At 43.0% G+C, this 24753-nt stretch overlaps 1 protein-coding gene across 1 annotated transcript in view; it reads right to left on the bottom strand.

Annotated features, from left to right (window-relative positions):
* The window catches only part of NAP1L4 (nucleosome assembly protein 1 like 4), a 60660-nt gene that overhangs the window by 35449 nt on the left and 458 nt on the right, over positions 1–24753 (bottom strand). Inside the window, exons 2-3 of the mRNA XM_065881431.1 lie at positions 5821–5851; positions 5321–5379 (exon numbers count right to left, since the gene is read on the bottom strand). Coding sequence (XP_065737503.1) covers positions 5321–5379; positions 5821–5834 — 73 coding nt within the window. The 5' untranslated portion in view covers positions 5835–5851. The remainder of the gene's footprint in view (positions 1–5320; positions 5380–5820; positions 5852–24753) is intronic.

Here is a 24753-nt window from a genome sequence, read left to right as displayed (position 1 = left end):
CACTACATAATGATCAAGGGATCAATCCAAGAAGATATAACAATTATAAATATATATGCACCTAACATAGGAGCACCTCAATACATAAGGCAACTGCTAACAGCTATAAAAGAGGAAGTCGACAGTAACAAAATAGTGGGGGAATTTAACACCTCACTTACACCAATGGACAGATCATCCAAACAGAAAATTAGTAAGTAAACACAAGCTTTAAACGACACAACAGACCAGATAGATTTTTTTTTTTTTTTTGCGGTACACAGGCCTCTCACTGTTGTGGCCTCTCCCATTGCGGAGCACAGGCTCCAGACGCGCAGGCTCAGTGGCCATGGCTCACAGGCCCAGCTGCTCTGCGGCATGTGGGATCTTCCCGGACCGGGGCACAAACCCGTGTCCCCTGCATCGGCAGGCAGACTCTCAACCACTGCGCCACCAGAGAAGCCCGACCAGCTAGATTTAATTGATGTTTATAGGACATTCCATCCAAAAACAGCAGATTACACTTTCTTCTCAAGTGCTCATGGAATATTCTCCAGGACAGATCACATCTTAGGTCACAAATCAAGCCTCAGTAAATTTAAGAAAACTGAAATCATATCAAGCATCTTTTCTGACCACAACGCTATGAGATTAGAAATCAATTCCAGGGGAAAAAACATAAAAAACACAAACACATGGAGGCTAAACAATACGTTACTAAATAACCAAGAGATCACTGAAGAAATCAAAGAGGAAATTAAAAAATACCAAGAGACAAATGGCAATGAAAACATGACAATCCAAAACCTATGGGATGCGGCAAAAGCAGTTCTAAGAGGGAAGTTTATAGCTATACAAGCCTACCTCAAGAAACATCTCAAATAAACAATCTAACCTCACACCTAAAGGAACTAGAGAAAGAAGAACAAACAAAACCCAAAGTTAGCAGAAGGAAAGAAATCATAAAGATCAGATCAGAAATAAATGAAATAGAAATAAAGAAAACAATAGCAAAGATCAATAAAACTAAAAGCTGGTTCTTTGAGAAGATAAAAAAAATTGGTAAACCATTAGCCAGATTCATCAAGAAAAAGAGGGAGAGTACTCAAATCAATAAAATTAGAAATGAAAAAGAAGTTACAACAGACACCACGGAAATACAAAGCATCCTAAGAGACTACTACAAGCAACCCTATGCCAATAAAATGGACAACCTGGAAGAAATGGACAAATCCTTAGAGAGGTATAACATTCCAAGACTGAACCAGAAAGAAACAGAAAATATGAACAGACCAATCACAAGTAAGGAAATTGAAACTGTGATGAAAAATCTTCCAACAAATGAAAGTTCAGGACCAGATGGCTTCACGGGTGAATTCTATCAAACATTTAGAGAAGAGCTAACACCCATCCTTCTCAAACTCTTCCAAAAAACTGCAGAGGAAGGAACACTCCCAAACTCAATCTATGAGGTCATCACCGCCACCCTGATACCAGAAACAGACAAAGATGCTACAAAAAAAGAAAATTACAGACCAAAATCACTGATGAATATAGATGGAAAAACCCTCAACAAAATACTAGCAAACAGAATCCAACAACACATTAAAAGGATCATACACCATGATCAAGTGGGATTTATCCCAGGGAAGCAAGGATTCTTCAATATAAGCAAATCAATCAATGTGATACACCACATTAACAAACTGAAGAATAAAAACCATATGATCATCTCAATAGATGCAGAAAAAGCTTTTGACAAAATTCAACACCATTTATGATAAAAACTCTCCAGAAAGTGGGCATAGAGGGAACTTACCTCAACATAATAAAGGCCATATATGACAAACCCACAGCAAACATCATTCTCAATGGTGAAAAACTGAAAGCATTTCCTCTAAGATCAGGAACAAGACAAGGATGTCCACTCTCACCACTATTATTCAACACAGTTTTGCAAGTCCTAGCCACGGCAATCAGAGAAGAAAAAGAAATAAAAGGAATACAAATTGGAAAAGAAGAAGTAAAACTGTCACTGTTTGCAGGTGACATGATACTATACATAGAGAATCCTAAAGATGCCACCAGACAACTATTAGAGCTAATCAATGAATCTGGTAAAGTTGCAGGATACAAAATTAACGCACAGAAATCTCTTGCATTCCTATACACTAGTGATGAAAAATCTGAAAGAGAAATTAAGGAAACACTCCCATTTACCACTGCAACAAAAAGAATAAAATACCTAGGAATAAACCTACCCAGGGGGACAAAAGACATGTATGCACAAAACTATAAGACACTGATGCAAGAAATTAAAGGTGATACCAACAGACGGAGAGATATACCATGTTCTTGGATTGGAAGAATCAATACTGTGAAAATGACTATACTACCCAAAGCAATCTACAGATTCAGTGTAATCCCTATCTAATTACCAATGGCATTTTTTACAGAACTAGAACAAAAAATCTTAAAATTTGTATGGAGACACAAAAGACCCCAAAGAGCCAAAGCAGTTTTCAGGGAAAAAAACGGAGCTGGCGGAATCAAACTCCCTGATTTCAGACTATACTACAAAGCTACAGTAATCAAGACAATATGGTACTGGCACAAAAACAGAAACATAGATCAATGGAACAAGATAGAAAGCCCAGAGGTAAACCCATGCACCTATGGTCAACTAATCTATGACAAAAGAGGCAAGAATATACAATGGAGAAAAGACAGTCTCTTCAATAAGTGGTGCTGGGAAAACTGGACAGCTACATGTAAAAGAATGAAATCAGAATACTCCCTAACACCATACACACAATGGGTTAGAGACCTAAATGTAAGACCAGACACTATAAAATTCTTAGAGGAAAACATAGGAAGAACACTCTGACATAAATCACAGCAAGATCTTTTTTGATCCACCTCCTAGAGTAATGGAAATAAAAACAAAAATTAACAAATGGGACCTAATGAAACTTAAAAGCTTTTGCTCAGCAAAGGAAACCATACACAAGATGAAAAGACAACCCTCAGAATGGGAGAAAATATTCGCAAACGAATCAATGGACAGAGGATTAATCTCCAAAATATACAAACAGGTCATGCAGCTCAATATTAAAAAAGCAAACAACCCAGTCCAAAAATGGGCAGAAGACCTAAATAGACATTTCTCCAAAGAAGACATACAGATGGCCAAGGAGCACATGAAAAGCTGCTCAACATCACTAATTATTAGAGAAATGCAAATCAAAACTACAATGAGGTATCACCTCACACCAGTTAGAATGGGCATCATCAGAAAATCTACAAACAAATGCTGGACAGGGTGTAGAGAAAAGGGAACCCTCTTGCACTGTTGTTGGGAATGTAAATCGATACAGCCACTATGGAGAATAGTATGGAGGTTCCTTAAAAAACTAAAAATAGAATTACCATATGGCCCAGCAATCCCAGTACTGGGCATATACCCAGAGAAAACCACAATTCAGAAAGACACATGCACCCCAGTGTTTGCTGCAGCACTATTTACAGTAGCCAGGAGATGGAAGCAACCTAAGTGTCCATCAACAGATGAATGGATAAAGAAGATGTGGCACATATATACAATGGAGCATTACTCAGCCATAAAAAGGAACGAAATTGGGTCATTTGTAGAGATGTGGATGGATCTAGAGACTGTCATACAGAGTGAAGTCAGAAAGAGAAAAATATCGTATATTAACAAATATATGTGGAACGTAGAAAAATGGTACAGATGAACCGGTTTGCAGGGCAGAAATTGAGACACAGATGTAGAGAACAAACGTATGGACACCAAGGGGGGAAAGCGGCGGGGAGTGGGGCTGGTGGTGTGATGAATTGGGCCGATTGGGATTGACATGTATACACTGATGTGTATAAAATGGATGACTAATAAGAACCTGCTGTATAAAATAATTAATTTATTTATTAAAAAAAAGAATAGTGATGGCAAATGATTAAACACTGAATAAAAAGCTAATCCACGAGTCTACAGTAACATTAAAATGGGGTAGCGGGGGAGTAGGGAAGTATTTCTTTAATAGATGTAATATGTTAGTCAGATTGATAGGATTAGAAAAACACCCTTTGGTGACCATCAGCGTCATCACGGATTCAGCAAGGATCATCAGCGGTGCCCGAATCCCTACATAAGAGTCTTACGGAGAACAGGATTCCCGCAGGGTGCCCAACAGCTTCTTTACTCCAAGGACCGTAAGGGCAGAGACCGGCAGACACTGTCTTCACCATGTCAGCACTCTCGGGAGCCCCGTCACAGGCCTAACTGCACTGCCACTCCATCAGGTCACCTATGTGCTCGTCTTGCCAAGACATTTACCCTGAATCTAGTGAGGAGAAAACCACGAGACCCATCCGGAGCATTCTACAGCTGGAGCTACAGCTGGAGCACACAGCCTGCTGATGTGTCCCTGCGAGGAAGGGTAAAAAAGGTGGGGGGATAACTCTAGAATAAAGGGGACAGAACTAAACGTGATACATGATCCTTGGCCAGCTCTGGATTTGAGTGTGGGGTACGGAGGTAAAAGAAATGTTGAGAAAACCAGAATATGAACATGACTGCACATTAGCTAATAGTATTGGACCGCCATTAAATTTCTTGGTTGTGGTAGTGGCACTGTGGTTATGAGACTTTATCCTAGTTTTCAGGAAATTTATACTAAATTGTTTTAGGAAGAAAAAGCCAGAATATCCACAACTTGCTTTCAAACAGTTCAGAGGGAAAAACAAGCATAGATAAATACTTGAAAATGGAGGAAAGGGCCTTCCCTGGAGGCGCAACGGTTGAGAATCCGCCTGCCAATGCAGGGGACACGGGTTCGAGCCCTGGTCCGGGAAGATCCTATATGCCATGGAACAACTAAGCCCGCGCACCACAACTACTGAGCCTGCGCTCTAGAGCCCGTGCTCTGCAACAGGAGAAGCCACGGCAATGAGAAGCCTGCGCACTGCAACGAAGAGCAGCCCCCGCTCTCCGCAACTAGAGAAAGCCCGTGTGCAGCAACGAAGACCCGACGCAGCCAAAAATAAATAAATAAATGTATTTAAAAAAAGAAAGAAAGAAACTGGAGGAAAAGTAATATATCTATGAATTTATGATCGTATCAAAATAATATGATATCTGGGACGTGCTTCAGAATAATCACGGGAAGAGAAGTAAAGGCACAGGCGAAAAAAGCCTGAGCGCCTGGCAATCAGCGCTAAGAGCGAGACGGCAGGTAGAGGTGCACTGTGGTCTGCGTAGGAGCCTCCCTGCTCTGCACGCAAACTCTCCAACGGTTCACCTTCCCACGTGCGGTGAACTGACCTGTATTACTTGCATTTTTAGCAGCTTCCAAGGAATCTGGAGGAACCCCATCTGAAAAACTAAAACAATATATTTAAAAAGTATTACTCTAAGAAAAGTTTCACAGATAAATAGCACTATGGCGTTTTTCTTATTTAACATATTAAGGTGTCTCCACAGTAACTTCAGATTTGAGCAGAAGACAACTACAGACACACACGTGTTACCTATGAAATACTTTCCTCACCGTTATTAAAAAAAGCCACCTTGCCAAGCTGTTAGGACACAGTGCCCACAGTGACTCTGTGGGACAGCCAAAGTCTCTAAAAACATAAAGGTTTTTAGTATCAATATATGACACACTTTTCCCATCTAAAGCAAGTTCTTTATGGGCTCAAAAACACAGAGGGAAAAAAAGAGCCATCAGCTGGAGCACCTAATGATGTTTACAGAAATAAGGCTTGCCTCTTGCTCACCAAGTAAAATTTAAACTCCAATAAACAAGGTCCATTTTGGCTTACCTGTTATCTGCCATCTGAATGTTTTTATCTCCTACAAATTAAAAAAGAATTAACATTACTAAATATTCACAGACAAAAAATTTTCAAATGTACTCTTTTCACAGTGATTTTCAGTGGGGGATGAGACCTCGTAAGGAGGGGCAGGAGGGACTGCTCTGGGGTGATGGAAATGTCAAGACCTTGAATGGGGTACTGGTTACTTGCATATACACACTTGTGAAAACTCATCAAATTAAAAACTTATACGCCTTTCAGTGCAAGCACATTTACTCATAAAAAATTTCTCTTGTTGGCACTAAAATGACCAGACTTCAGAATAAAGACAATTCATCAATTTTAACTTGCCTTATGTCTATAATAAGTTTCAGAAACAGAAACATTTATTTACGCTAGACCAATTATTTTAGAGCAATTCAAAGAATTTACTGGTGCTCACATTGCCTTTCAAACCTTAACTCAGAATGATTTTAAAATTTTATTCTGTATGTTCTACTACTTCTACACTGAAGATGCAGTACTTGTGTAAAAACATCATGTAATACACTCAATTATGATCCCACTTTTACAAGAGACATATAAAAAAAGATTATCTCCAGATTAGGTGACTTTCTACCTATAAATATTAAAGGTGGGTTCTAAGACATTTATGACTTAAATAGAACTTGATATTAGTATAATTTCAAAGCCCTATCTAAATGCAGACCTAAAAACAGGTTTGGTGATCACATTTCCTTAGTCCTAGATGTAGTAAATCCACTTCAGATGCCCCTCTGAAGGGTGGTTTCAAGCTGACAACTGGTCGATGACTCATTCTTAGGTATCTGAGCAAAGCCCAAACCCCTTAATCAGTGCTTCAGGGTCAAAGAGAACAATAATGCTTCACAGTTAGGAAATACAGCTCCAACTGGAATTTATGAACTACGATTGTTTTAAGTGCATCTTTCTTAGGTAATTCTGTTTCAAAATAAAACATTGTAATTACTTTAAAAATTCGAAATACTACATAAATGTTACATTATCTTTTTCAAAAAGCTAAATGATTTAAGGAAACAAATGAAAATCAGGAGAGGAAAAACCCTCCAACGGTCCCCATCCCATTCTGCTGAGTCCAAAGTCACTCCACACAGAAACCCGAATTCCTACACCTCCCGGCTTAGCTCCTCCGCAATCTACTGCATACATACAGCCGCATCCGGGCTATTCCCAAGCTTTTTTTTTTTTAAAATAAATAAATTTATTTATTTTGGGCCGCGTTGGTTCTTCGTTGCTGCGCACGGGTTTTCTCTAGTTGCGGTGAGCGGGGACTACTCTCGGTTGCGGTGTGTGGCCTTCTCATTGCGGTTGCTTCTCTTCTTGCGGAGCACAGGCTCTAGGCACGCAGGCGTCAGTACTTGTGGCACGCGGGCTCAGTAGTTGTGGCTCGCGGGCTCTAGAGCGCAGGCTCAGTGGTTGTGGCGCACAGGCTTAGTTGCTCCGCGGCACGTGGGATCTTCCTGGCCCAGGGCTTGAACCCATCTCCCTTGCATTGGCAGGGGGATTCTTAACCACCGCACCACCAGGGAAGCCCGATTCCCAAGCTTATATTCTGCTTTTTCATATATCACAAATGCAAAACATGAGACAGGCAGGTCTTCAAAATAACATCTGATGACAACATTTTAAGAGCTAATGCACTTACCTTTTACCAGTTGTTAAATACTGAAGATTTCCCCCCGATATACTGCGGATAACATCTACATGAACACATCTTAGTTTACATGGCTTCCCATTCCAAGTAATTCTTTATTTGGCAATAGTAGGATTGTGACTGTAGGATTTCTGGGTCAAAGAATAGGAATGGATACTGACACCTACTGCCAAACTGGTTACACACTGAAACCAACTACAATTTGGCTATGTAATTAAAGTCTCCATTGTCTAACAATTATGTCCACCAGCACCTTCTGTGTAGACCACACACACCAACTGCTCTCTCTTGCAGCAGCTGTCACTGCCAGCTTAACGGACAAAGTCCCGTTTTCCCCACCCAGTCAAGCCACACACCTAATTCCAACACCTTCTGTACTAGCAAGGTCCCCACGTGACAGGCAATTTCCCGCAATTTATACCCACAGCAACTCTGGCAGGGAGGGTGCATCCCCACTGCACAGAAGAGGACACTGAGGATGGGAAGGGTGAGGTGACTAACCCAAGGTTACCTGGCTAGTAAGGTGTGGATTGGGGTTTCTTTCAACCTAAAAGAAAGGAGGTAAACTAAGGCAAACTCCAGTTTCCAGAAATAGAGTTTATCTGGGAACAGCAGAGAAACTGCAATTCAGGACACACATACTGAAGCGAGCTACAGGTGAGTTCACTGAAGGCTTGGGGTGGGTTGCTTCTTTGGGCAAAGAGTGCAAGAGGGGAAAATCCATCTAGGGACCATGCAGCAAGTGGTTCTAAGATGCGGAGAAATCCCTGGCAGACGCTCACTGGTTGGAGGATAAATTTCCATCTCTCGTAAGTCAGGCATTTATGGGAAAACAGTCCCACCACCTTTGTTTTCTGAGGGTGCATGCACAAGAGATTCTCCATTTCACATCCTTCCGTTCCATTTTAGATTAAAATCCTTTCACATCCCCCCCTTTTGATTAAACTCTTTCACAAAGAGCACTGCTCATCAGTCTTGCTCATCAGTCTTACTGTGTGGGTACCTCACTTAGTCAGAGGCACCATTAGCTGCACGTGGATTATGGGTCTCTCCGAGCTGAGGAGGACCATCCTCAGATGTCTCATCCCACGGAAGAGGCAAACAGCAAGCAGATACTTGGCCTCATTCGAACAAAACAATTGAGAAATGGTGAACCTCAGTTATGTTCCTCTGACGTGGTCAGTTCAGTTTCCATGGTCAGCTGAGCTTCAGGATAAGCCTTTATTTTGCAGTTACATACAGGAAAAACAACTTTATTTCGTACATACACCTGGGAGAAAGACATTTGCCTGCTGATACAAAACAGGAGAAATTTAACCATGTGGATTATACCCATGGCCAGAAGTCCAATTATAGCTACTGACTAGAATAAACTTCTCAACCTGTTTCCCCAGCTGCCTATATCTAATAGGTCAAAAATGGCCCAGGTCCCGGGGGTATGGCCTATTTCAGTTAATAGTTTGACATTATCTTCCATTATTTTTATTATTTTTTTAAATTTATTTATTTTTGGCTGCGTTGGGTCTTCGTTGCTGCACGCGGGCTTTCTCTAGCTGTGGCAAGCAGGGTCTACTCTTTGTTGCAGTGCATGGGCTTCTCATTGCGGTGGCTTCTCTTGTTGCAGAGCATGGGCTCCAGGCGCACGGGCTTCAGTAGTTGTGGCACGTGGGCTTAGTTGCTCCGTGGCATGTGGGATCTTCCTGGACCAGGGCTCGAAACCGTGTCCCCTGCACTGGCAGGCAGATTCTTAACCACTGAGCCACCAGGGAAGTCCTCTTTCACTACTTTCAGTCCTTGTGTTAAGAACCAGGGAAGTCCCAAGACTTCTGAGCCTGCGCTCTAGAGCCACAACTACTGAGCCTGCGCTCTAGAGCCCGCAAGCCACAACTACGGAGCCCGTGTGCCGCAACTACTGAAGCCCACGCACCTAGAGCTCGTGCTCCGCAATGAGAAGCCACCGCTATGAGAACCCTGTGCACCGCAACGAATAGTAGCCCCTGCTCTCCGCAACTAGAGAAAGCCCGCATGCAGCAATGAAGACCCAACACATCCAAAAATAAATAAGTAAATAAATAAAATTTAAAAAAACAAAAAAAACCCCAGCATTCTTCCTCAAGCAGGGCACAGGTTCCCCCGTGCTATGCAGTGTGGAGGTTTAGGGCTCTGCAGTTTTGTAAGACAACTTCTGCTAGGCTGTCTACTTGCGTTTGTTGATATCCAAAAGCTCTGACATAAGCATTAAGGTAGCAGCCATGAACCTGAAGAGATTCTTAACTGCCTTTTCAAGTTCTGCTACTCCAACTCAAGGGGAAAAGTCCAAAGGGAAAATCTCTTTCTATCTACCAGGAGCGTATCTGTAGGCATCCACCCAAAATTGTATCCATCCCAGCTACGGTGTGCTCTCTCAAGACGGCAGGAGAAGGAACCCAGATTGGGCCCAAGGGCGATGGAAGGCAGGGTTTTCCCAACTCCAGCATCAGGAGTGAGGACAGGGCTCCAAGCACACTTCCCATTTAGGGCAAGTGTGGGGTATGCATTCCTTCCACACAGAAGGAAATAACCAGTGTTTTCTAAAGACAGGGTTTTTTCTTTTCCTGGAATAAAAGAGATCTCATGATCAAAATCAGTCATCTATAAACAACGCATGATAAGTGGTTCTGTTTAGCACCGTGAGGACAGTTAGAGGAATATCTTAAATTTCAATATATTTGGAGTAACAGGTGAGTTTGGTTACTGTGGGTGAGGTTCTGATGGAGGCTGGGGATCTGCCAGGGACAAGCTAGGGTGAATTAGTTCCTACCACTCAACAGATCTCTGATCAGCTCCCCATGAGGCGCCACTGAAGACAGCACATCAGCTTTCTACTCCCTGTATCGTTAAAATTTTCATCACCCCACCAAAGAGATACATGCTGGAGGAGACGTCAGTCTCCTAGATTCCAGTGGGGAATGAACCCATGGCCATCTGAATCACATACAAGTGTTACAAGGGTGCAGGAGGTAGCCTAGAGATTCACCAGTCCCATTAATGCTTCTGGAACACTGGAAAGCTTTTCGGTAAGAGGCCAGGCTTAAGTGAGAGGGATTCCTTTAGGGGTGGGGCACCCAATGGAATGCTGTAATGTCAGGTGCCAATTTAAGTATAGCCACAAAGATGCCAAAGGAAAACCTTGTATCTCTGCCAGACAGGTTTCACCACCCTTCTAAGGATAATGGCCAGGCCTCCAGTTCAGGTTCATCATCACCAGCAATCAGTAAGGTTGGTGGAATGAGAGTTCTTGTAAGGTGGGAGCAAAGGGGTGCATTACAGCCAAACTAGAGGGCGGCAAGGAGGCCAAAGAAAGGACAATTACAACTATAGCAGCGTGACTTGGCTGAGTGATACAGAATTGGCTGAAACAGGTTTCACAGGCCTGGGCCGGATATCTCTGATCTCTGGAAAGCCGTCTGCTTCAGTCCTTAGAAATTCTTAGCTTTCAGTCTTGAGTTGGGCTGCAGGTCCACTCAGGTTTGGGGTCCTTTTTAAGATGGGACACATGAATCCAGGAGTCTAACTCTGGGAGCTTCGTGGCACAGGGATTAGTCAGTAACACCTGGTAGAAGTCCTTCCAATGAGGGAGGAGGGAGTCTTTATGCATAGGTCTCTTCCAGTAGTTGAAGTCTCCAGGCTGTAAACTGACATCTTCATCTCCAGGGAGCACACTGTAGAAAGACTGCTCTACTACAGCACGATTATTCTCAATGGATTTTAGACCCCTGCAAAATGTGAAGTATGTAACCTTTTATTAGTGGGGTCAAACAAAGCAGAGGCTAAATGCTTTGGCCATCCGTGACTGTTTCAAAGGGTGAGAATTTATGAATCCCAAATGTAGATCTAAGATTCAGAAGAACCAGAGCACTACTCTTGGCCAATGTATCTGGAGGGTTTCAACTAACTTAGCCAGCCAGCTCTTTACAATTACGTTTGCATGAACCAGCCCTGAAGACTGAGGATGATAAGCCTGATGGAAACCGCCCAGTGAAGTAGGTCCCCTGGAGTTCCAGGGGCGGGAGAGGTCCTCAAGTGGGAATGATCTTTTCTACAAGGACTTTAGCTATGGAAGAGGGAGTCACCACTCTACATGGAAACGCTTGAGTCCGACATGAAAACCGTTACTAGAGCATATTTATACCCATGAGTGGGGGCAACTGTATGAAATCCACTTGCCAGAGCGTCAGCAGTCTGGTGCATTAAAATGTCCTGAGGCGGTACAAACAGGCTTCCTTGGGATCAATTTATGACAAGTAGAACAAGCAAACAAGTGCCTTTTGTGGTCTTGCTGGAGTTTCTCTATCAACACTGATTTATAAAGGTTACCCTTTTCTCAGTGGACCAATGGTCTAATCCAGGTACAGTGGTCAATAAGGGAAGTTCTAGATTTTCTGGCAGAAACAGCTTATTACTGGGTTCAAACCAGAGCCCCTTTTCTTCATGGGTCCAACAGCCAGCCTTTCAGATTTCCAGTTGTGTTCTTCTCTTTCAGAGGCCAGCTGTTATCCTCCCCTGGCTAGTTCTCTTAGGTCTTTGCTGGGGGAAGAGCCTTTTGGACCATGACGGAGGTTTGGTCTATGGGTATCATAAAGGAAGTGTTTTTTTGCAGAGGTATCAAGGAGGTGGTTTCCTTTGGCTTCCAGTGAATCAGACTTGCAATGCCCAGGCCCTGTAATGATAGCTAGAGCTGCCGGCAGCAGTATGGTGTCCAACAGACTTTGGGCATAAGGGCCATTCTTAATTTTATCTCCACTGGGAGTAAGGAAACCCTGTTGTTTCCATAACATTCCAAAGCACTGCACCACTCTACAAAGGCACATATCAGTGAAGAGGTGTGCTGTCTTGCCTTTGACTGAAATGCATGTTTGAGTGAGGGTACACAAGCAGACCTCCACGGTACTACATGTTTGGTTCCAGACTGCTGCAGTAAAGTGAGTCACATGAACTTCCTGGTTTCCCAGTGCATATAAATGTTTACATTATATGGTAGTTTGTTGAGTGTGTGATAGCATTATACCTTAAAATACAATGTACATACCTTAATTTAAAAATACTTTATTGCTAAAAAGTGCTAACCATCATCTGAGTCTTCACCGAGTTGTAGGAACGTCAAAGGTCACTGACCACAGATCACTATAGCAAATACAATAATACTGTGAGAATTACCAAGATGTCACAGTCAGATGAAGTGAGCAAATGCTGTTGGAAAAATGGCGCCGACCGACGCTGACACGGGGTCGTCACAAGCCTTCAATTTACAAAAAGACACAATACCTGCGAAGCACAACAAGATAAGGTGTGCCCGTGTGATTCAGCTCGTCGACCTGAAGCAGCCGAAGTCAGGGCGGCAGCCTCAATACTTCCACATCCCCAGCACAAAATTCACTATTTTCATTTTTCAGCTAAGAGCCATTAGTAAACCACATAAGATCAGGATTCATCAAGGAGGTTTCCTGTAAGTAGTCATGAGGTGTCATCACGGGAAGTCATGAGAAATTTTATCAGTGGAGGAGGGAAGATAGGTTGCAGGGTTGAGACTGTTACACTGAATGGGAGTGACGCGGGCACAGCGAGTAAGAAGATTTCAAAGGGGTAAAATGGCTTGCTGAAAGGTGTTGAGTGTGGTGTGAACTCGAGAGCCTCAACGGTGTGAGGTGCAAAGATGGTAGCCTTTACTAAGAGGACAGCAGCAGGCATAGCTCTAAGCCATGCCATATGCTCAGGCCAGGGACCTAACCGTTGGGTGTAGTAACCCAGGGGTCAGTGATAGCCCCGTATTTTGGGGTAAATATCCCGAGGGCATTCGCTTCCTTCTCATATACAATAAGGAAAAGGGTAGCTGATAATTTGGGTATTCAAGGGTCGGTGGATTTATTAAACTTTCCTTCAAAGGCTAAACGATCTTGGTCATCCCAAAGAATGAGGTCAGGTTTGCTGTTCTTTAGAAAGGCACCTCCCCAGTGGTCCAGTGGTTAAGACTCCAGGCTCCCAATGCAGGGGGCCCGAGTTCAATCCCTGGTCGGGGAACTAAGATCCCACGTGCCATGTGGCACGGCCAACAACAAAAGGGAGCATATGGGGCGCAGAATCATTAAAGAGAAGTTTGGAACCCAGTTGCAACAATAACCAGCTAGCCCAAGAAAACCCCGTAACTGACATTTGGTTTGGGGGTTTGGAGAGTTTTAAATGCCTTGAAGCCTATCGGGATCTAGGTGTAGTCTCCGTTCTGAGATTAAATGTCCTAGATATCAAACATGAGTTTGGACAAATTGCAGTCTTTCCTTCAAGACCTTATATCCCTTAATGGCTAAGATTTTTAACAGGTGAACAATGTCTTTGTGGAAATTTTGGGAGGGTGAGCAAAGAAGCAAATCAGCTACATATTACAGTAAGGTGGTGCCTCCAGAGAATTCTACGTCATTTAAGTCAGCCTTTAAAATCTGTCAGAAGAGGAACCTCAGTAAAGCCCTGACGCATGACTGTCCAGGTATATTGTTGTCCTTCCCAGATAAAGGCAAAAAGATATTGACTCTTTATCAACAGGAATACTAAAAAAACATACTGCCTAAGTCGACCACAGTGAAAAAGTTGCTTCCAGTAGAGATGAACACTGACAGCACGTGGGGATTACAGGTGACAGGGTGGCAAGGAATTACAATGCTGTTTATTGCCAAAGGTCCTGCACAAATCTCCCTCCTTGGCTGCTGGGTTTTTTACAGGTAAGACAGGGCTATTACAAAGACTAGTGCAAGGGACAAAGAGTCCTTCGGCCTTACAGTCTTCTATGATAGAACTTATGTCCTGGAAGACTTCTTTATTTATAGGGTATTTGTACGTCTTAATAGGAGAGGCACTATGAATTCTGCCTATGTCTGTTGAGGATTCTGTCCAAAGAGTGGGGGGGAGGGGTACCTGGTTAATAGTGGGGTAAGTCCAAAGCTTGGTCTTCTTGGCTTTGCAATGTAATAAAGGCAAAAAGGGGTTTAATCTCCCTAAGTGTTGATCTGAACTGAAGGAATACTGCCTCTTGAGGGAAAAAGTGGCAGCATGCTATTTCTCCAGGAAATCTCATCCTAATACATGTATAGGAGCCACACTGCTGAGGAGAAATGGGTGTTTGTTTTGCAAAGGCCCCAGACAAAAAGGTATGGGCTGGGAAACAGGGACACGTTGCAGCGTGAGGTCCCCACTATCGGAACGTATGTAACACTGTGAGGAAGGAACTGTTTCGCTGTAGTTAGGTTGGGCACTGACAGAGCAGTCCCTGTGCCAATTAATACTATAAGGAACTTGTTTCTGATCTGGATAAGAGTCTTCCCCAGGCTATTTAATGGACGGACAGGGAACAGTCCCTGTGTGTCCTCTGAGTCACATCCTTGGGGTGGGTTTGGCTGTCGGTTCTTGGAGGGTTGCAAGTGTTTGGATTTCAATTTATAGCAATCCTTTTTCCAACGGCCAGATTTGCTTTGAGTCTCCATCTGCGGGAGTTGCCTTTCTTTTGGTGTCATCTTCCGGGGTACGAGCCAATTGAGTGGCCAAAGTGACAAGATCAGGGTAGACACTGTTTCCCATTCTATACAGGTTCTTTTGACTAACAGGGTAAGTCCTTGGTTAGATCATATACAAACGTGGAATTAAAAGCCACCTGGGTGGATTCGGCATCCGTGGGAAGCCTGAAATTTTCCTTGAAAACAATCTGGAGCCTGCTTTAACAGTTATGGACAGATACAGCAGGCTTTTGGGTGCATGCCTGAATCTTGTTCCAGTCCATGGACTTGGGGAAGACTCTAGGGATGGCTTCATGCAGGCTTTTGGCTGTACTGCCAGCCTGATCACATAAAAGGGCTGGTGGTTGGTTTCGTTTAAGCCTAAGAGATCGGACTTCCCTGGTGGCACAGTGGTTGGGAATCTGCCTGCCAATGCAGGGGACACAGGTTCGAGCCCTGGTCTGGGAAGATCCCACAGGCCGTGGAGCAACTAAGCCCGTGCACCACAACTACTGAGCCTGTGCTCCAGAGCCCGCGAGCCACAACTACTGAAGGCCGCTTGCCTAGAGGCGTGCTCTGCAACAAGAGAAGCCACCGCAATGAGAAGCCCACGCACTTCAAGGGAGACCCCACACAGCCAAAAACAAATTAAAAAAAAAAGAATCCGCCTGCTAATGCAGGGGACTCGGGTTCGATCCCTTGTTTGGGAAGATCCCACATGCCACGGAGCAACTAAGCCCGTGCGCCACAACTACTGAGCCTGCATGCTGCAACTACTGAAGCCCGCGCTCTGTAACAAGAGAAGCCACCGCAATGAAAAGCCCGCACACCACAACGAAGAGCAGCCCCCGCTCACAGCAACGAAGACCCAACACAGCCCAAAATTAATTAATTAACTAAAAATAAATAAATCAATCAAAATTTAAATTGCAGGGTGGGGGAGCCTAAGAGATGGTTAAGGGTTTTCTCAACTGGTTGTTTTAGTCCAGTGCTGGGCTTGACTTATTTTAGACAAGCATGTGGACTGTTTGATAGAGACTGGAGGGACCAAGCTGGTAAATCAGGGTTACGATACTGAATTCCTCACCAAATCTATGAGGATCCGTGTTACCTTGGGAAAGTCCTTATAACCCTAAGCCCTTTTTTTTTAAAGATATCCTTGATGTGGACCATTTTTAAAGTCCTTACTGAATTTGCTACAATACTGCTCCTGTCTTATGCTTTTTGGTTTTCTGGCCACGAGGCATGCAGGATCTTAGCTCGCCGACCAGGGGTAGAACTCGTGCCCCCTCTGCATGAAGGTGAAGTTCTAACCACTGGACCACCAGGGCAGTCCCTAGCCCTAAGCTTGACCTTTGTCCATGGGGTACGGGAAGTTTGCTACGGTTTAGCAGGATGCTCAGAAGGTCTAATTTTGAAAGGGAAGTTTTAATGGGCTTGGCAGGTGAGGGTTCAGTGACAGGACAGAAAGGAAGTTCAGAGAGAGGGGAGGGATAAGGAGGCAGCAAAGATAGAGGTACAAAGGAGATGGAGCAGTAAGGGTAGGACGGACCTCAGCTCACACCAAGAAAGAGGCCAGTGACATTTTAAAAATCCACCTTTAGCTGCTTATTTGCTTCAATTTGGAAACAGTATTTGGTAAGGAGGCAATTTTATAATCCTGAACCCATTTAGAAGCCTCCAGATAACAATTAAAATAACTACCCTATGTGGATGGTTTAATCTGGTAACCATGGTCTTCTAACTTGGTTCGGAGAAAAACAAGTTTGGGGACATAAAAGGTTCCTTGTAACGGCCACTGAAGTTCTAAGTTATCGTTAGTAAGACTGGTCCATTTAGTCAAAAATGTCTATGAGGAAAGATCATAATAAAACACATCAGGTGGGACTTCCCTGGTGGCGCAATGGTTAAGAGTCCACCTGCCAACACAGGGGATACGGGTTCGATCCCTGGTCCGGGAAGATCCCACATGCCGTAGAGCAACTAAGCCCGAGTGCCACAACTACTGAGCCTGCACTCTAGAGCCTGCAAGCCCCAACTACCGAGCCCACATGCCACCTCTACTGAAGCCCACGCGCCCTAGAGCCCGTGCTCTGTAACAACAGAAGCCACCACATTGCAGTGAAGTGTAGCCCCCGCTCACTGCAACTAGAGAAAGCCCGCGCGCAGCAACGAAGACCCAATGCAGCCCAAAATTAATTAATTAATTAAAAAACACCTCAGAGGGACTCCCCTGGTGGTGCAGTGTTTAAAACTCCGTGCTCCCAATGCAGGGGGCCCAGGTTCGATCCCTTCTCAGGGAACTAGATCCCACATGCATGCCACAACTAAGAGTTCACATGCCACAAATAAGGAGCCCGCCTGCTGCAACTAAGACCCAGTACAACCAAGTAAATAAATAAATAAATAAATATTTAAAACAGACAAACAAACAAAAACACATCAGAGTTCCCGAAGGGAGCCACCTCTAAAACATTTAGATGACTGGTATCCCATTGTTGGATTCAGAACAAAAGAGTACTCTCCAGAAGGACAGTCTGTCCCTATCCAGATCCCAAATAAAGCCAGAGAGCTCAACCAAAACGAGGGAGCTTGAGATCCAAGAGGAGACTTGCCTAACCAAGTTGCGGCAACTCGTGAAAATGAAGAGCACAAAGGGCTCAAGTGTGGGTGCCCTGCTCAACTCTGGGGGTTGCCGCTCCTTGGTGGGTATCTCCTTTGGATCCCACTTCTGACACCATGTAATGGCAACCTAAAAGAAAGGAGGTAAACTGAGGCAAGCTCAAGTTACCAGAAACCGAGTTTATTTGGGAATAGCAGAAGAACTGCAATTTGGGACACGTTAAACTGCAGTGAGCGGCAGGTAAGCCTGAAGGTTTAGGGCAGGTTGCTTTTACAGGCAAAGAGTGCAAAAGGGGAAAACCCAGTCAGGAGCCACGCCAAGTTCACTGACTTGAAGATGGAGAGAGATTCTTGGAAGACACTCACCGGTTATAGGATAAGTCTCAATCTTCTGTAAAGCAGGCAATTTTGGGAAATCAGTCTCAGTCTTCAACTTTCATTTTCCTGAGGATGCATGCGTGAGAGCTACCCGTTCATACCCTTTGGTTCCATTTTAGATTAAAATCCTTTCACGTTTCAGATCCAGACCCTCTTGACCTCTCCCTACCCCCACAAACCACTTCACTTCCTGCCGCCACTTCCACCTGCTCAATTCAAAATTCCTGTTGCTGTTGTTGGAATAGATGACAATCAACAGCTCAGCCAGGGTCAGGATCCTGCAGTTGAGCAGCATTCCCAAGAAACCCACTGTCTAGAAGTAGAGTGTGAAACCACTCCTTCCATCCTGTTCACTATGTAGTAGTCTCTGGGACCGAAACAGCCTCTGACATAATAAATACCTGGTGAACAAATAAACACTCTATTGCAGAATAGAGGCCAAAGAGGTTCACTTTCCCCTGGAATGACACCACTGCAATTTAAAAGATCCCATGGATACAATGATCCTATTTTCGGTGACATGATGACAAAGCAATTAGGTTAAACCCAACGAAACATTCTCTCCGCCCCCAAAAGGAGCTAAATCAAGGAAAGAAAAACAACAAAATAATGAGTTTAAACAACAGAAAAGAAAATTCTCTGAGGTCAAAACAACAACACAAACCCAGAACTCAATGTTTAAAGCAAAGCACACACACTATAAACAGTATGGTTTTGATCCGGGTTTGAATCCCATCTCCATCATTTCCTAGCTGTGTAACCTCGGTTTCAACATCCATAAACTAGAAGGGACCTACCTGAGAGGCTGCTGTGAAGACGGAATTAAACACAGGAAGTGCCCAGTACACGACCTACTCCGGGTCTCTCTCCACTTTTATAACCGCTTACAAATCATCCTATCTATTGCTTGATATGAAACCAATAAGTCGAGTTAGTTTAAACATTGCTACCCTTATCTAAGAAAAAATAATGTAGAGTGGTGACATATCACAAACAAGCTGGAGTTCAGTTACTCAAGTTTCACACCACAATTTATTCGCTTTCGTTTAGCAATCACTATCAAACAAAACTTTCTTAAAATAGAAAATTATAAGGAATTACCAAATTTGCAAGTGTGAGAAATATAACCATCCATTTGTTTTAAATGGTGGCATACTGCGTTTAATATTAATTTTATGAAACCACAGTCCCAAGCCTCATCAAAAGGGTCTCTTACTTCTAAAAGGCAATCAAGTTGAAATATGAAAGGAATACCAGGCAAAAGAATATTCTAAAATTTCAAAAGAATACAGCTGTTCAGTTTCCCTTCCAGGGTCAAAAACTTTGAGCCTATAATTCTAAATCTGGATTGACATGCAAATTTCCATGATTACACAAATGAACGTTTTGCTTTTATTTATATAAGCTACCTCACAATCCGATTTATGGATTATTTTTACCCCAAACAAAAAAATTTTCCTAGGGGAAAAAAAATTTATTTTTGTAGCAAGTTATCCAATATAACTTTAAATTCTTAATTTTTAACTGAAAACATTTAGCCTACAGTTAGAGAGTAATCCTATAATTTCAAATCGGGCCACTCGCAAGAGACAAAGAAGGTGTAAACTGGGGAACATGGTCGCCCTTCACATAACCAACAATTTTAATACATTTATTAGCTGTCTTAAGTCAGAGGTCCTCCATATCTTCCCGTGAGATGATTAAAATTAATTTAAATGTAATCAACATGTTTCTGTTAAGACTTTAGAATTTCAATATAGTCTATAATACTTATTAAATTAGGGTGGCAGTTAAATGAACCCCACAGCATAATCACTTGGTTCACATAAAAGTCTGAGGGCTGGCGATCCCATCGTGGAGTCTGATCAGTCCCAGGGTACAGGTCCAAATCCTCCAGGAGTACCAGACCATACTTTGGCTTGGGACACATCAGAAAGGACAAAGAAGCCATTCATCTGCTCTAAGAAGGAATCAGGATATCCCCACAGGACATCCCAATGTCTCTACCCACAAAACCTGGCCACTATACAAAGCCCTAATCAGGAGGTTCTTTATCCAGTCTCTGTCACTGCATTCCTTAGTACTGGGAGTTAATTGCGTTGGATTCAATATGCCAGCAGGTAAGTCAAAACATCTAAAATAAACAACCAGATAACTTATGTAAATAGCTGAAATAATGGAAAATGTCCTTGTAAATCAACAAACCCTTCAATAGACTTGTAACCTCTCAAAAGTTAAAAAAAAAAAAAAAAGTGTCCAGATTCTAAACTCAAACCAGTGATCTGAGAATTATGTTCTGATTTCAATCACGTGTAATGATTGATAATCTAATACATACGCACTTTTTCTTTTGCTATGATCGAAAAATCTATTTTAAAAATCACATATATTACATGTTTACAGACGAACTAAAGTGGCAAATAGTTAATTATTGCTGCTAAATGTTAGGTACATATGGGGGAATCACTACTTCTACATATGTTTGAAACTTTTTATCGTCATGTTTTTGAAAAAAGAATGGATGAATGATCCATCTCTGGCCTCCCACTGAAGAGTAAGTTCCATGAAGGCAGAGATCTATCTACTTGCTCAACGCAGCAGTCCCTGGGCCCAGCACAGGACTAGGCAGGAGACAGTGGCCAAGCAATCTGCTTCACCCATTCGCTCACCGCTGCCGAGTGATGATCTGCTCGTGTGTCACCTGTATACAGCATGGTGGTGTCAGGGACCCTAGGCGCACCTTAGCCGCTCCTAAGAAGGTTCGGAAGACACACAGGAAGTCACATCTGCTTAGAAGATCCAATGGCCACGAGACAACGGTGGACTGTTTTTTCAGAAGCTTGCTAGAGACCAAGCCCTCAGTTTTCAGGAAGAAAGTAAAAAAGTTTCCCTTCTTTAACCAAAACAGTCTATTTTTACTCAAGGCACGCTGGTTCTTCATCGTTATAGCTCCAATTTCCTCCTCCACTCTCTTGTCCGCAATTCGTTAGTATATGACTGAATGAGTCAAATATTTGAAGGTTTTTCTTAATCCAAGGTCTTGTCACCTTGTCAGTAAGGCTTTACCCTCTCCACCCTATTTAAAACCCATATCCCTACTCCTTCTCTCTACTTTTGTTTTCAAAAGCACCTACCACTGTCTAACTTGTTTGTCTCCCACCGTGGAGATACTTGAGGGTAAGGTCTTTTGTCTGTTTTGTTCAGTGCAATAAGATACCCCAGTACCTAGAACTGTGCCTAGCAGAGAGAAGGCATTCGTGGATGAACAGATGCCAAGCACCGAAAGCTACTTTGGATAACTGGGTAAACAAGTAGCGTTTTAAATTACAATACTTACGCCCTTTGCACGTATTTAAATTGTATAGTCGACCTTTCTGCCACACCACAACCATTACACAGAAGTCATCTTCTCTTGTTGTGAACAGGCTTTTTGGGGTAATAATAACATGCACAGTACATACACTAAAAAAAAAAAAAAGTCCCACAGACCCAGAATGGAAGCACCTTTAATAACAGCTGACAGTACACTTCTAAGAGGAAATTTTCAAGGCCACACAGTGAGTGGCCCAGATCAAAAGGTAAAGTTCATTAAGTGATCTTCTGTAGTTTTCTTACTACAGAAATACACTGCCTCTCCTGTTACTAAATACTCATGAAGTTTAAAATTCAATGGCAAACAGTGTAAAGCAGCCCTGCTTTCTCTGAAGAGGGCAGGGTAGAAAACCAATGGCTGTCAAACAACAACAAACCTACGTCGTCTGTTTTGAAAATTCCGTAACAGTCAAACATAAAATTCTTCACTACCCATTAATAAGGGTTGTGCTCAAGGAAAAATCTCACAACTGCAGTTTAGGAAGGCAAGTATTCACTGAACTAGGAGAAATTGTGCAAATTAAGCTAAGGCTGGAGGAGAGCAATTTCCTGCAATAATGCCACACCAGCTACTTTCTACTCCTGAAATCATCCCGGTGGCAGACTAGTCACACTAAGTAACATGAGCCTTCTACTTTGGATGCCTAAACACCTTTACCTCTAGAAAACAAAACAGCACTTAGACAGCAATCCCAGACCAACCTCCCAACACGCTCCTCAACGCTGCCTTGATTATTCAAAGTGCCGTCACTGGGAACACTGGTTCTGAGCAGTAATGGTTCTTCCCTGTTTCATACTGGTTGGTGGCCCTTAGGGCTTTGGGAATTTAAACCACCCTCGGCCTACAGATACTATTTATCAAAAAACAAAACAAAACAAAAAAACACACAAAAAAACCCCACAAAAAACAAACCAAAAAACCCCCCTGGGTTCTCCAATAAAACTTGTGGAAGTACAACATGAGCTTATCAGAACAGTTTTAAACCATTTTAAAACTGTGGACAATGAACAAGAAAAGAAAAGCCACCCTGAAAATAAGTAATTCGTAACTCTTATTACCCCACGTACGCATTTACATTTGAGGTCACCTCCTCCTGATGCTAGAAGACTATCAACTGCTCAAAATAAAAAGGAAAAGATTTCACTCTGAACCCTAGCTGGTCAGAGAACTGCAGATACAGGGAATTAATATGCTCTCAATATCAAGAGGCTGGTAAAAATCCTGACAGGTTAACGGAAATATTTTAACTAAAGATTCAAGTATGAATTCAGACTGTCACATACTGATGAACACATCCCAACTCTAAGCACGCAATTTCTAAAAACTTTTGAACTATCTCATACAGATTAAAACCTCCCAACTCAGAATATCACAGAAGGGTCCGATAATCTGAACGGTCAATTCACAAAGCTACGATGTCTACACTTTTAGGGGACACAACCCTAAAGCACACGCATCCTTTCCAGAATTCAGTTTACTGAGGTTATCAAACCAAGTGATAAAATCAGCTACTGCAAAGAATTCAATCAATTTCTCCAATCTCTATTCTATACAGTATTTTCAAAAGTAATGCAAAAGTCACAAAGGCATTTAGACGTTATTTTATAATACAGAGGCACAAATAACCGCAGACATTCTGAATTAGTAACACGGGTCAACCAGGGGAAAAAAAAGACTGTAAATGTATGTGTAATAACAGGTATTTAAGACAGCACTACAGCGTTGGAATTATTTATATAATTATAATTATTTTGAGAATAATTACTCTCATCATACCACGAGAAGAGGCCTCAAACTTCTAGTGAAAGTGTTTCTAAGTAAACTTGAAAAGGTCACAATTCCTATACCTATTTTATCTATAAAACGAATCCCCTTTGTCACTATAATTCTGTAAGAAATTAAGTTTTGTAATGGTATTTTTATTGACCAAAAGTCTTATCTTCAATCCTTCCAAATCTCAGAACAGAATATTTACCTTCAAAACATGAAAGAAAAAACCTTCCTTGTCACAAAACAAAAAAAAAAGGCAGCTAATAAATCGAGAAAATTCATTTTCTGGGGTTTCTTTTTCCTGTCAACTCTTAACAAATTAACCACTAATAGATAACGCTAATTTTTAAGCCATTTCCCTCTACTTTAGTCACTCATTTAACCTTTTAAATATATCCCTACTCTATCACCACCTTTCTTTCTCAGAAGTTCATTTTACATTTGCATATCATTTATCCCTCTAGCTACTGTTAATCACCGTCTGAAATCATTTCCAGATTCTACTATGGGAAGCATTTAGCATTCTGTGGAATCACAGAATTCTGAGCTGGAAATGATCAACCAGCATCAATGATGCTCAAAAACTAGACTTCAGTGAGGCTCAGTGCAATAATAAAAACAATTTCTTATTAAAACTTCTCATCTCTTCTACAGAAACAGTAAAGCTGGGCAAAATTAAAACTGCCTGCATTTTAATCCAAGTTATGGATTAATCTTCCAGGGCCTCAAGCTTCCTGAGTGGTTAAACGGGAAAACAACAGTGCTTATCGCATAAGTTATTAGACTATTATGAAATGAGTCAACGCAGGCAGAGATTATCGGAGTCCCTGGTGTGCAGGACAGCTATTAATCACTTAGAGATAGTTACTTTTACAGGAAGGCAGTAACTTTTGAAAAGACAACTTTTAAGTTCAACAACTCACTCTGAGAATTTTCACAAGCCTATTTTTATACTTTACAGCGACATGCAAGTAAAACAGAGGGGGCATGTGAACCAAAGCCCTGCTGGCAGGTGAGTGCAGGAGCATCCCCGCCAGGAACCCGACACAGCCTTCTTCGGGGCCCAAACGCTTCTCGCAGGACTCGGCTTAGATAGACCGGGGATAACTGCGGACGGCGGGAAGTCTGATCATTAACGGAAAGCATTCGGAAAACACAGGATCGAGGGGGTGGGCGGGGGCGGGGGAGTGGCCCAGCAGTCAGGTACAAACACACCGATGTGACTGCTGTCACCACCTCCGGACTAAGACGCGCAAGGCAACGTCCCATCCGTGACGCTCACGGACTTCTCGGACGGCCCCACTTCCCCGTCCGCAGGATGACGTAAAGCAGTAAAGTAGCGCAGACTCGGCGGCCACCCTGCCGGGCACGCCGGGCCCGTCCGGCTCCCGGCGCGTCCGTTAACGGCTGCGAGCGCACGTCGCCGCCCGTCCCCGACAACACCCAGGACCCTGTAAGGTCCTGGTGTCGCCCCGGCACACGCTGCAGCCTCACCCACCCGTCGGACGCGGGACCGGAGCCCGCTGCAGCCGCGGCTAACGGTCACTCAGCCCTGGGAAGGCTCCGGTTCCGAAAACAAAAGGCCC

The sequence above is a fragment of the Phocoena phocoena genome, chromosome 8, assembly GCF_963924675.1.
Source record: "Phocoena phocoena chromosome 8, mPhoPho1.1, whole genome shotgun sequence".
Lineage (NCBI taxonomy): Eukaryota > Metazoa > Chordata > Mammalia > Artiodactyla > Phocoenidae > Phocoena > Phocoena phocoena.
Note: the sequence above shows the minus strand (reverse complement) of the source record. Positions and strands in the feature narration are given on the sequence as shown.